This window comes from Rutilus rutilus (genome assembly GCF_951802725.1).
Source record: "Rutilus rutilus genome assembly, chromosome: 4".
Taxonomy (NCBI): domain Eukaryota; kingdom Metazoa; phylum Chordata; class Actinopteri; order Cypriniformes; family Leuciscidae; genus Rutilus; species Rutilus rutilus.
Window position 1 is genome coordinate 30,521,898 of NC_140212.1, and position 12,091 is coordinate 30,533,988.

General features: G+C 42.0%; 1 protein-coding gene across 2 annotated transcripts; it reads left to right on the top strand.

Moving 5' to 3' along the window:
- Positions 1–887: 887 nt before the first annotated feature.
- LOC311289715 (tripartite motif-containing protein 16-like) lies at positions 888–8,239 on the top strand. Of its 2 annotated transcripts, none has more exons than XM_084407945.1 (6): positions 888–1,533; positions 5,448–5,543; positions 5,630–5,863; positions 6,286–6,445; positions 6,599–6,646; positions 7,704–8,239. In XM_084407945.1, exons 1-6 carry the CDS (start codon positions 964–966, stop codon positions 8,222–8,224), a joined length of 1,629 nt encoding a protein of 542 aa, XP_084264071.1. In that variant the 5' UTR covers positions 888–963; the 3' UTR covers positions 8,225–8,239. The 2 variants fall into 2 exon arrangements, with proteins under 2 accessions (XP_084264071.1, XP_084264072.1); XM_084407946.1 differs by having other exon boundaries at positions 907–1,533; positions 5,454–5,543.
- Positions 8,240–12,091: the final 3,852 nt, after the last annotated feature.

The window sequence follows — 12,091 nt, forward strand, 5'->3', positions numbered from 1 at the left end:
AGACCAGTCAAGAATTTCTGCCACTGTCTTGTCCTTCAAAAACAAACTCTTTTACTTTTTTAATACATGTCTCACAAAAACACGTCTAGGTACTCGCACCACAAGATCGAAAGAAAAAATATATAAAACATTTTTTTTTGCTTTGGGGAATTTTTTATCTGGCTTTTTGACTTCTCTTGTCTTTGGTGGAGTGTGCAAACTATAAAAATATGCAAGGAAAAAAAAGTCTCGGGTTACGACTGTAACCGTACTCCACATGAACTGGTGTCTGAAAAGCTATCCAAACACGGTAATCGATATTGACCGGCGACAGCCTATGACGTCACTACTAGCAGTGCGAGTTCCCTTTCGAAAGGGAACAATGCTTATCCCTCAAAACCAATCAGCAAGTGAACACATCTAGAGCGCTGCAATGTCGTTTAAGCCGAGCTGATAAATGGACCGTGTTGCCGTTAACGCTGTTTATGTTCCTCTTATATGGAATATTTTACGAACTTTTGTTAAAATTTTATTAAGAAATTATATTTTGATAATTATTGTTGTATTGCCCAGCCCTATGTGCACAAGTAAATAATGTATAATAAATACTGCAATATTAAATTAAAGATTTGGCCATTTTGACTTCATGGTGACTCTTCTGGACAGTTTTCAGTCCTCCAGTAACAGTGTAGTATTTAGGATAGAGAATTACTGAACTTTTAAGGTTGTCTTGCTTCTCTCTAACTTATATTTTTGAGTGTCTGTCTGAGACCTATTAAACAAAATGTGTTTGTGAACTAAAAACTTAGCAGGAATGAGGCTCTTCAGGATCAGGAATAAGGAAGCTGCTTTACAGACACGCCTGTTTTACACACGGCACTCAAACACAGAACCAGGAAACAGGAATCACATGAGTTCAGGGAAAGTGAAACTGAAGTGTAGTTGAGCTGTTGTGTGTTTGTGTCTCTGTACTCATGCAGTAAAATGGCAGAAGCCAGAATTTCTCAGGATGAGTTCATGTGTTCAGTGTGTCTGGATCTCCTGAAGGATCCAGTGGCCATTCCCTGTGGACACAGTTACTGTAAGATCTGTATTACAGACTGCTGGGATCAGGAGGATGAGAAGAGAGTCTACAGCTGTCCTCAGTGCAGACAGACCTTCAGGCCAAGACCTGCTTTAGCTAAAAACACCATTCTGGCTGAAATGGTGGAGAAACTGAAGAAGACTAAACTTGCTGCTGACTGTTACGCTGGAGCTGGAGATGTGCAGTGTGACGTCTGTACTGGAAGAAAACACAAAGCCGTCAAGTCCTGTCTGGTGTGTCTGAACTCTTACTGTCAGAATCACCTTGAACAACATGAGAGTTTGTTTAAAGGAAAGAGACACAATCTGACTGATGCCACTGGACGACTGCAGGAGATGATCTGCCAGAAACACGACAAGCTCCTCGAGGTTTTCTGCCGCACTGATCAGAAGTGTATATGTGTGCTGTGTATGGATGAACATAAAAACCACGACACTGTATCAGCGGCAGCACAGAGGACAGAGAAACAGGTATGAACTTACAGAGGTCCCATTATGATCATTTACAGGCTCATGATATTGTTTATGGGGTCTACTAACTAGACTACATTTACATAATTTAATGGTTTTACCCAGTGATGTAGTGGTGCCTGGAGAAGTGGTATACTCTTAATTTATGCCTCAAATTTTTTTTAAGCGCCCCAGGAAAGGATGAACGCTCTGTGTTATAAACAGTGATGTAAGATAGTCTTGCATATAAGTTCACCCCAAAATGGGCCAGTATAGTATTTACACATTATCACTTAACTTTTGCTGCTTGACTTCACAGAAAAAGGATCATTATAAAATTAATATTAGCCACAGGAGGTGCAGTTTTTGTAATTAATACTGGCTTTTAATTATTTATTAATACTAAATAATTATGAATTTTGAGTGACTATTCCTTAGTCCATCCACATATGAAAATTGGACGACTATTCAAGGGATCACTGCAACACTGTCTTTACTGGGCGCAGGGCCATAAGCAGGGTTTTATAAAAACCGAGGTCCCAAAAATTATTTTGCTAGGGGGGTTCGGGGGCATGCCCCCTTGAGAAAATATAGATTTTCCTGATCTCGACATGTGCATTTTAAGGTGTTTTGAAGGCCAAAATAAATGGACAACAGTAGCTTTAAAAGCATGTGGGCAGTAGCATGAAGTATTTTATCAGATATTTTTAAACATGAGAATCAGTTTAAATGTCGCAATGAATGATCCACACTACAAAATGGAAATGCAGAATGTTTATGCTTATTGTTGACAATACACAATCACATATTCGAAACGGGAATGGCCTTAAATAAGAAATGGTTCAAGGATTATTTTGCACAGATGTTACATTTCAAACAAACGCCAATGCAATCCTTCTGTGTCCAGACCAGAGGCATATGAGCAATTTATATGAGTATCAAAGATCAGTTTCAGCTACTTTTTCTTTCCTAAATTAATCAATGTTTTTGGACTAATATGTTCATTTAATCAATGGTTCAATTGCTCATTCATAAAGACAGTCACTTGTGCCACCATCTGGCTTAATGATGCAAGTTGCGCAAACACAGACAAGTGAAGTGATACAAACAGTGAAAAGTCTAAGTGCTGATACTGGGGAAATATTCAAATACATTCGAGGTAACGTTATACAAATACATTTATACATTGTATTTATAATAATAATGGCAATATATTTAATATGGTGCTTGTGTTGTTAAATTGAGCTTATAGTTTCCACTGTCTTTGATCAAACTGTTTATTTCTGTCGGTCATTTAAAACTTCGATCGAAAAACAGCTGTTCAGTTTAGCTACTTGTATTATCGTTAACTCAAGCATGAAGCGTCGCGTTGGGATTCGCGCTCGGCTCGCGCTTCTGTGAGTGAACATAAATCCCGCTTGCTTTGATTGGTCTCAAACATTTTGACATTGACGAGCGGGTGTTTGAGTGCTGAAGCAGCTCAGATGAGAAGGTCGGTTATCGTCACGATGGGCAAATCATTGCAGCACCAAATTAGAGTTAATATTAGGCAATTATTTCACAACTTTCATTATATAGGCTAAACTAAAAACAATTACTGAGGTCCAGACCTCGGGGACCTCAATGGTGGGTTCGACCCTGACTGGGTGTTTTCACACGCACATCAGAGGGGATTTAGAAGTGGGTATACGCAATGCCGACTGAACAAGAAGTGGGTATACGCCGTATACCTGCGTATACCCTGCACTACATTAGTTTTAGGGTACGTTTACACGACAAAGATATGCTGAAAACAGAGAAGTTTTTCCTTTGATTTTTTCCTTTGAAAACATAATACGCATTATGTGCATGATGTCATCATCTTCAGAGATTCGCGTTTTTGTTGTTTACATGGAGACCGTTTCAAATGTTTGCGTTTGTAAACAGCCCCTTAGTTTCAGTTTATTTAAAACCAGCCTTCTGAAAATCGATTGGTCAGCCGGTCCCAATCTGTTGTGATTAGCACGTATGTCAGAAACGTAATTCGCTTTACCTTAAACAGCGATGGAGAGGTGGAGGGATGACAGAAGAATTGTTGCTGGGACAGCGCAATGACTGCTGCTTATATTCACTCGTAATGATGATTGACAGGACTAAATGATTAGGCTCCTCCTGAACCTACATTTGTAAACATCTGACTAGCATTGAACTGCATGGTTCAGAAAGCAGTCGTTATAAAAGTGGTGAGAACACAATAAAATATTGAGGTTGTATACTGTTGAGGAATAGTGTTAAAAGTACAGTTTAACCATCAAGTTAGTCTGCATTAGAAAATAGGGTTTAGATTATTTAGATTACGGGGTGGTAAAAACTGAGTCTCTTGGACTCCTATCATGGGGAAAAGCATAATAGGAGCCCTTTAAACCAGTATTTCACCCAAAAAAATTAACATTCATCATTTACTCATGTTATTCCAAACTGGCATGACTCACTTTTTCTGAGTTACACAAAATAAGGTATTTTAAGGAATTTCTCATCTGTCCGTATTTTGAAAGTAGAATTAAAGAAATCCATACAACTCCAATGGGGCTGATCAGAGGGTGCTTCTCATTTCTTATTTGTGTATCTTTCCTCATTACCTTTCCTCGCGTCTCAGCTCCAGCTTCAGGGTGCGAGGGAAGGCTGCAAGGGAAAAAAATGGAGGACGGAGGAATCGAATGAAAGCTTTTTTATACATTGGAATACTTGAACACTCGAGCGTCACTTTACAGCATCATCATTAGTGCTCAAAAGATCTGCCCTTATGTTGTTGAAGTTTGGTTATTCAAGAAATTCATAATGAATAATAATAAAGCAAGATACCCGGTTGAAATATGTGTGATTTATATAAACTGCAAAGGTAAAGTAGCCAAGAAATCTAGACGCACCCTAGCGGCAGCAAATTTGATTTTGCAGCCAGGGTAGTCTAGCAACTCTCCGTTGACTTTCGAGCTGGAAAAACCAAACTCTAGTCAGGCCAATCACATCGTGTATAGAGTTGGCGGGCGGGCTTAACATAATGACGGCAGAGTTGCGACGGTTCCCTGCTACTTGAAAACAAAGAATGTCGGCTGCTGCTGGCAAACAGCGGTCTTTCGAGTCGGCTTTGGCCGCGACTCTGGAGGACTTGGAGTTAAGCTTTTCTTTGAGAAAAGAACAAAGAACGGCACTTACTGTAAGTCATTCTTAAAAAAAGGAAGATGTGTTCGTAGTTTTGCCCACCAGATACGGCAAAAGCTTAATCTATCAACTTAATCTAGCTCCGCTGGTGGGAAAACGCTCTGGGGTGCGTTTCCCGAAAGCATCGTTAGCCAACTATGGTCGCAACTATGGCACACTCGTGTATCCTCGCTCATAACTCCTATGGAAGCCTCCTCACTCCTCAATCCTCGTCTCCTCGCGGTGCAATTAGAGGATTGAGATGTCCTTCAAGATGGCTGAGCTCGATCGGTTTCCGGGTCATAGGATGGAGGACGGAGGAGCAAGGAAATGAGGAGGGATGTTGAGAAGCACCCCAAGTCTTCTGAAAATATATTTAATATGGTGGCATGTTAAGTCATGTGACATGCATGAGCCAGTTAGGTTTGAGGTTGTTGACGTGTCACCATATTTGATTTGGGCTTTAGAAACAAAGACATTCTCCATAATATCTTCTTTTGTATCCAGCAAGAGAAATCATACAAGTTTGGAAAGACATGATGATGAGTAAACAATGAAGAACTTACATTTCTGGGTGAATCTATATAAAGCTAGGCAATAAAACTTGATGAAATAATGTTGCCACTTATGATTGAACCTATATACTTATAATGCAAGACCTTTAACCCCTCAATCTCACCACTTCTCTGATACTGGATTCATATCTGTTTAGTTGATGATTAATGTGATGTTTCTCCTGTCATTGGTTTGTCCTTTAGCACCAGCTGAAGGAGACGCAGAGGTCGTTCCAGCAGAGGATCCAGCAGAGAGAGAAAGATCTTCAGCAGCTGAGAGAGGCTGTGGCGTCTCATAAGGTGAGTCTGGAGAAGAAGAGAAGTTTGAGACGTCTCAGTCAGGACTCACTGAAGCCACTGTGTGATTGTGATGTGTGTCCTAACAGCGCTCTGCACAGACAGCAGTGGAGGACAGTGAGAGGATCTTCACTGAGCTCATCCGCTCCATTGAGAGAAGCCGCTCTGAGGCGACACAGCGGATCAGAGATCAGGAAAAGACTGCAGTGAGTCGAGCTGAAGGACGACTGGAGCGACTGGAGCAGGAGATCAATGATCTGAGGAGGAGAGACGCTGAGCTGGAGCAGCTTTCACACACACAGGATCACATCCATTTCCTGCAGGTAACAGAGATCTAGAAGAACAGGGTCATAGTGGACTTGAGCAAGAGACTCACAGAGAAACATTTCATGAGAGCAGAATGAGCCGTTGACTGAAGTGTTGATCTGTGTGTTCGGTTATTATATCATCATCAGTCAGACTCTCATCTGATCTTCTTCTATTGAAAGAGGCGCTCTTATAAATGCAGTTCAGCTCTGGAATCCCTTAGGAAACTTATTTTCTGAAAGATATATTGAGCTTCCAGACAGAAACAGCTCAAAACTTCACTAATATTTAAACACTTTTCTTATAACAATGTGAAATCCATGAACCTGATGGCACCAGTTTCACTACTAAAGATCAACAAGAGCCGCTCAAATCTGACAGTAGTGCAGGTTATTGATGAAGTGTGGAGGTGATGAGCTTTGATTTCTGTTTTCTGTAGAGTTTCCAGTCTCTCTCAGCTCCTCCTGAATCTACAGACGTAAATGACAATCCCTTCAGTTCTCTCTCCTCTTTTGATGGCGTGAGAGAATCTGTCCGTCAGCTGAGAGACAAACTGGAGGATTTCTGCAAAGAGGAGCTGAAGAAGATCTCTGACAGAGGTAAAGTCCTGGAGATTCATCAGCTCTCAGAAATGATCCTCTATCATCTCATATCATGTAGAAGATCATATTAGAAATGTCTTAGGAACGGATGCAGGGATCATTTTCTCTCGACATGATAATCACACTCTTCATGTCTGTTGATTTCCACAGTCACTTTCACCAACATTGCTCCCAGAACCAGGAACGACTTCCTACAATGTAAGTCACTAAGAAAACCAGCAGAAAAACTCACTGAGTGACTTCATGTTCTTCCTGTAGAAGGTGAAAGAAAACCTGACAGAAGAGTTTTATTGTTGATCATGTAAATTAGTGTTTCTCAACGGAGAGAACATCGAGGGGCGCTGGAAGCAATATCAATTGACTCGTGACTTTAACAAAGATGTAAATCAGGGGATTCAACATATTCTTCTAAAACAGGATGTCCTCTAAAACTAATGAATAACTATAATTATTTTTCACTGAAACATTCATCCAAGATTTAGAGGTAAAATCTCAGTAGTAAAAAGCTTCAGGAAAGTAAGAACAACCTGAAATCTCTTCTGTAAAAATTCCTCTATGGATTTATCCTAAACAGGATTTTGTAACAAATCTCTTTAACCTTTGAGGAAACAGATAGAAATTTAAAGAAAGCTCAAGATTGCCAAAGGCTACAGCACTGAAAATCACCAACAATAGGCCTAGAATACTTAAAAACATTGTAGATCAAATTATTACAAAAGAATCATACTGACCCCAAATATTTGAGTGGTATATATTAGGCATAATTATAATAAACACAGAATAATAACCATTAATATACAGTAAATGATACACTGATGTAAATGATGATTTGCACAGGATATCTGGTAAACTAGTAAACCATATTATTGCTCTTCCTGCATTGACACCATTATATGAGAACTGAACTGAGCTGGACGATGACATCACTGCTTTCTCCAGAGCGGCTGTATAGATAATGAACTAAATTAATAACTTTTTTTACATCAGAAATGAATCAACAGTGAACTTAATTAAGCTGGACAATGACACTATTTTCCTCTAGATCTGCTGTACAGACGAAACAAACTGTTGCATTATTTTCCTGTTATCACTGTAAAACTGCTTTGAAACAATCTGTATTGATCAAAGCGCTAAATAAATAAAGGTGACTTGACTACTGAGACACTGCTGATATATTGAACTTGAAGAGATCAGCTATAATAAAAGATCAGACAGATTCATAATTCCTGATTCTGATGTGTTTTCTCTCCATCAGATTCTCATCAGTTCACTCTGGATCTGAACACAGTGAATAAACACCTCCGTCTGTCTGAGGGGAACAGAGTGATTACTTACACTGACACAGAGCAGCCGTATCCTGATCATCCAGACAGATTTGATGTGTGTCAGGTGTTGTGTAGAGAGAGTGTGTGTGGACGCTGTTACTGGGAGATTGAGTGGAGTGGAGTTATTGGTGTGTATATATCAGTGTCATATCAGAGCATCAGCAGGAAGGGACGGGGTAATGAGTGTGTGTTTGGATATAATGATCAGTCCTGGAGTTTGTACTGCTCTTCCTCCAGATACTCATTCAGACACAATAATATAAAGACTAAACTCCCTGTAAAGCCCATCAGCAGGAGAATAGGAGTGTATGTGGATCACAGTGCAGGAACTCTGTCCTTCTACAGCATCTCTGACACACTGAGCCTCATCCACACAGTCCAGACCACATTCACTCAACCGCTCTATCCTGGGTTTAGGGTTTATTCTAGATCATCAGTGAAACTGTGTTGATGAATGAGAACAGACTGTAGAGAGATTCTACCCATATCTACCCTTGGATATACGATCCAAGATGGCGGCGCGAGTACATCGCGAGGCTCGCGGTCTCTCCAGATTCTGTAATTTAGCAGTATTTTTCTTGCTCATTTCGGGTCTGTTCGTCCAGAACAGTTGTGCCTTAACATCGTACACCCAAGGTGAGCTTTTGGATATTGGTTTGCGAATTTCCGACAGTTTTATGGACAACCTTCGACTCCTTCCTGAGATCGCCAGATCACCCGAGGCTATGCACTCTGCCCGGCCGGGCGGAAGTGCTCGCAGGCGCCGGCGAGATCGTAAACAAAGGCGGGGGAAGCGCGGAGGACTAAGAGCTAAGCTAAAGCTAACACCACACCGGCTCTCTTTACCCAGCATTTTCCTTGCCAATGTACGGTCGCTGTTGAACAAAATGGAGGAGATTCGACTCAACATCACATACAGCAAGAGACTTTTGAACTGTAATGTTCTAATTTTCACGGAAACATGGTTAAACAGCGGAATACCGGACAACGCTATTGAGCTAGCGGGACGCCATACATTCCGGGCGGATAGAACATTAGATGGCTCCGGTAAGACCAGAGGTGGTGGATTGTGCATTTACATTAACAAAGCTTGGTGCACAAACTCTGCTATTGTTGGGAGACATTGTTCAGCTAACCTTGAGTTTCTCATGGTTAAATGTAGACCGTTTTATCTACCGCGGGAGTTCACTTCCACTATTATAACTGCAGCCTATATTCCCCCGGATGCTGATGCCAAGTTTGCTATGAAAGAACTTCACGCAGCCATCAGTAAACAACAGACCGTTCACCCGGAAGCTGCGTTTATTGTTGCGGGTGATTTTAATCATTCAAACATAAAGTCAGTGCTACCGAAATTTCACCAGCATGTTTCCTGTCACACCAGAGGAAACAAAACCTTAGACCATGTTTACACAAACATGGCTGAAGCTTACGTCGCGACACCCCTCCCCCACTTGGGACAGTCAGATCACCTTTCTTTGTTCCTCACCCCCAAATATGCACCTCTGATCAATCGCGTGAAGCCATCAGTGAAGACCATCAAGGTGTGGCCTGCGGGGGCAGATTTCTCACTCCAGGAAAGGTTTCTACACACAGACTGGAGTATGTTTGCTTCTCAAGCCACCAGTGGCTCTCACACGGACATTGACTGCTACACCTCCTCTGTACTGGATTATATTAATACCACCATTGACAGTGTTACAACCCAGAAGCAGATCACCACATACCCAAATCAGAAGCCATGGATGAACAGGGAAGTGCGACTCCTATTGAAGACACGCAATACTGCCTTCAGATCAGGAGATGCACAAGCCTATAGCACATCCAGAGCAAATCTGAAAAGGGGCATCAAAGAGGCCAAGCACTGCTACAAGCTTAAGATAGAGGGACACTTTTTCAACGCTGACCCTCGGCGCATGTGGCAGGGCATTCAGGCCATCAGTGACTACAAACCCTCTCACTCCACCCCCGCAGCCACTGATGTCAACTTCCTGAACGAGCTAAATGACTTTTATGCTCGCTTTGAAAGAGACAACAGAGAAACTGCCACCAAGCTCAAATCCTCAGCTGACCACCCACCGATCACACTCTCCTCCACAGATGTCTGCAATGCACTGAGCAGGATCAGCGCGCACAAGGCTGCTGGACCAGACAACATCCCTGGACGCGTACTCAGGGCATGTGCGGAGCAGCTCGCTGGGGTTTTTACAGACATTTTCAACCTGTCTCTTGCCCAAGCAGCTGTACCAACATGCTTTAAATGCACTTCCATTGTGCCAGTGCCAAAACACTCCAGCCCGAAGTGCCTTAATGACTACCGCCCTGTAGCACTCACACCCATCGTAATGAAGTGCTTTGAGCGGCTGGTCCTGGCACACCTAAAAGACTCTCTACCATCCACATTGGACTCACACCAGTTTGCCTACCGTAGCAATAGGAGCACAGAGGATGCAGTCTCCATGGCACTGCACTCTGTGCTCACACATCTGGACAATAAGAACACTTATGCACGCATGCTGTTTGTTGACTTCAGCTCAGCATTCAACACTGTCATCCCAACTAAGTTAATAGCCAAACTTGGAGACCTGGGCTTCAACACCTCCATGTGCAACTGGATTTTGGACTTCTTGACCAACAGACCCCAGAATGTTCGATCAGGCTCCAACTGCTCCACATCCATCACACTCAACACTGGTGTACCACAGGGCTGTGTGCTAAGCCCGTTCCTCTACTCCCTCTTCACCTCCGACTGCAAGCCTGTGTACGGATCTAATTCCATCGTCAAGTTTGCGGACGACACTACGGTGATTGGTCTCATCAGCAACAACGATGAGACTGCCTATAGGGAGGAGATCAAGCACCTGGCCACATGGTGCACCGAAAATAACCAGCTCCTCAACACCACCAAAACGAAGGAGCTCATCGTGGACTTCAGGAAAGTGTCAAGAGGCACACACGACACCATCCACATCAATGGAATGGCTGTTGAGCGTGTCTCCAGTTTCAAGTTCCTGGGGACCCACATCTCGGCGGACATGACCTGGACAACCAACACCTCCAGCCTGGTCAAGAAGGCTCACCAGCGCCTTTTCTTCCTGAGGACACTGAGGAAGAATCAGCTTTCCTCCACTATCCTGGTGAACTTCTATCGCTGTGCAATAGAAAGCATCCTGACCAACTGTGCTACAGTGTGGTATGGGAGCTGTTCTGTTGCAGAGCGCAAGGCACTGCAGCGGGTGGTGAAAACCGCCCAGCGCATCACTGGGACTCCACTACCTGCCATCGAGCACATCCAGAGGAAACGCTGTCTGCATCGAGCTCGCAGCATTCTTAAGGACTCCTCTCACCCAGCCCACAGACTGTTTTCTCTCCTGCCCTCCGGCAGGCGTTTCAGGTGCCTCCGGACCAGGACCAGCAGACTAAAGAACAGTTTTTTCCCCAGAGCTGTCTCTTTATTAAACTCTAACCCTCATTGATCCCACTCCCCTCATATACTGATTGACTCTCCTCTCCCTCCTCACACCTGCCTCCATTTTGTTATTTGCAATACTATAATGTTCATTTGCACTGCTGACTGTTATTACAGTAACAACTGTTTACATATGCATCTTGCACTACTACCTTGACTGGAATATGCTCAATTTGCACTGCCGACTGTTTATTTACAGTACCGACTGTTTATATATACATTGCAATATCGTACCTTAACTGTAATATGCAATTACTTTCCACTGCACTTTCACTCGGATAGCTTCTGTCCAAACTTTATTTGCACTACTTTAAATCCATTGTTATACTGCTCATTAGCCTAACTTATACATATATCTATTTGTTAAATTCTGTTTATAGTAATAGCCATCTGTATATTATGCTCACATTCTGTTTATAGTAACAGCCATCTGTATATATATTCATAGTACATATCTATCTGTAAAATTCTGTTTATAGTAACAGCCATCTGTATATTATATTCAGTACATATCTATCTGTAAACATTCTGTTTATAGTAATAGCCATCTGTATATTATTATATTCAGTACATATCTAGCTGTAAACTCTGTTCACAGTAATAGTTATCTGTATATTATATTCATAGGACAATCTATCTGTAAATTTTTGTTTATAATAGTATTCAACTCTATATTTATTCAGTACATATCCATGTTCTGCACTTATGGAACCACTGTATATCCTGCACTTGCTGCTATTGCACTTCTGGTTAGACCTAAACTGCATTTCGTTGCCTTGTACCTGTACTTGTGTAATGACAATAAAGTTGAATCTAATCTAATCTAATCTAATAATGCTTTGAGCTGCA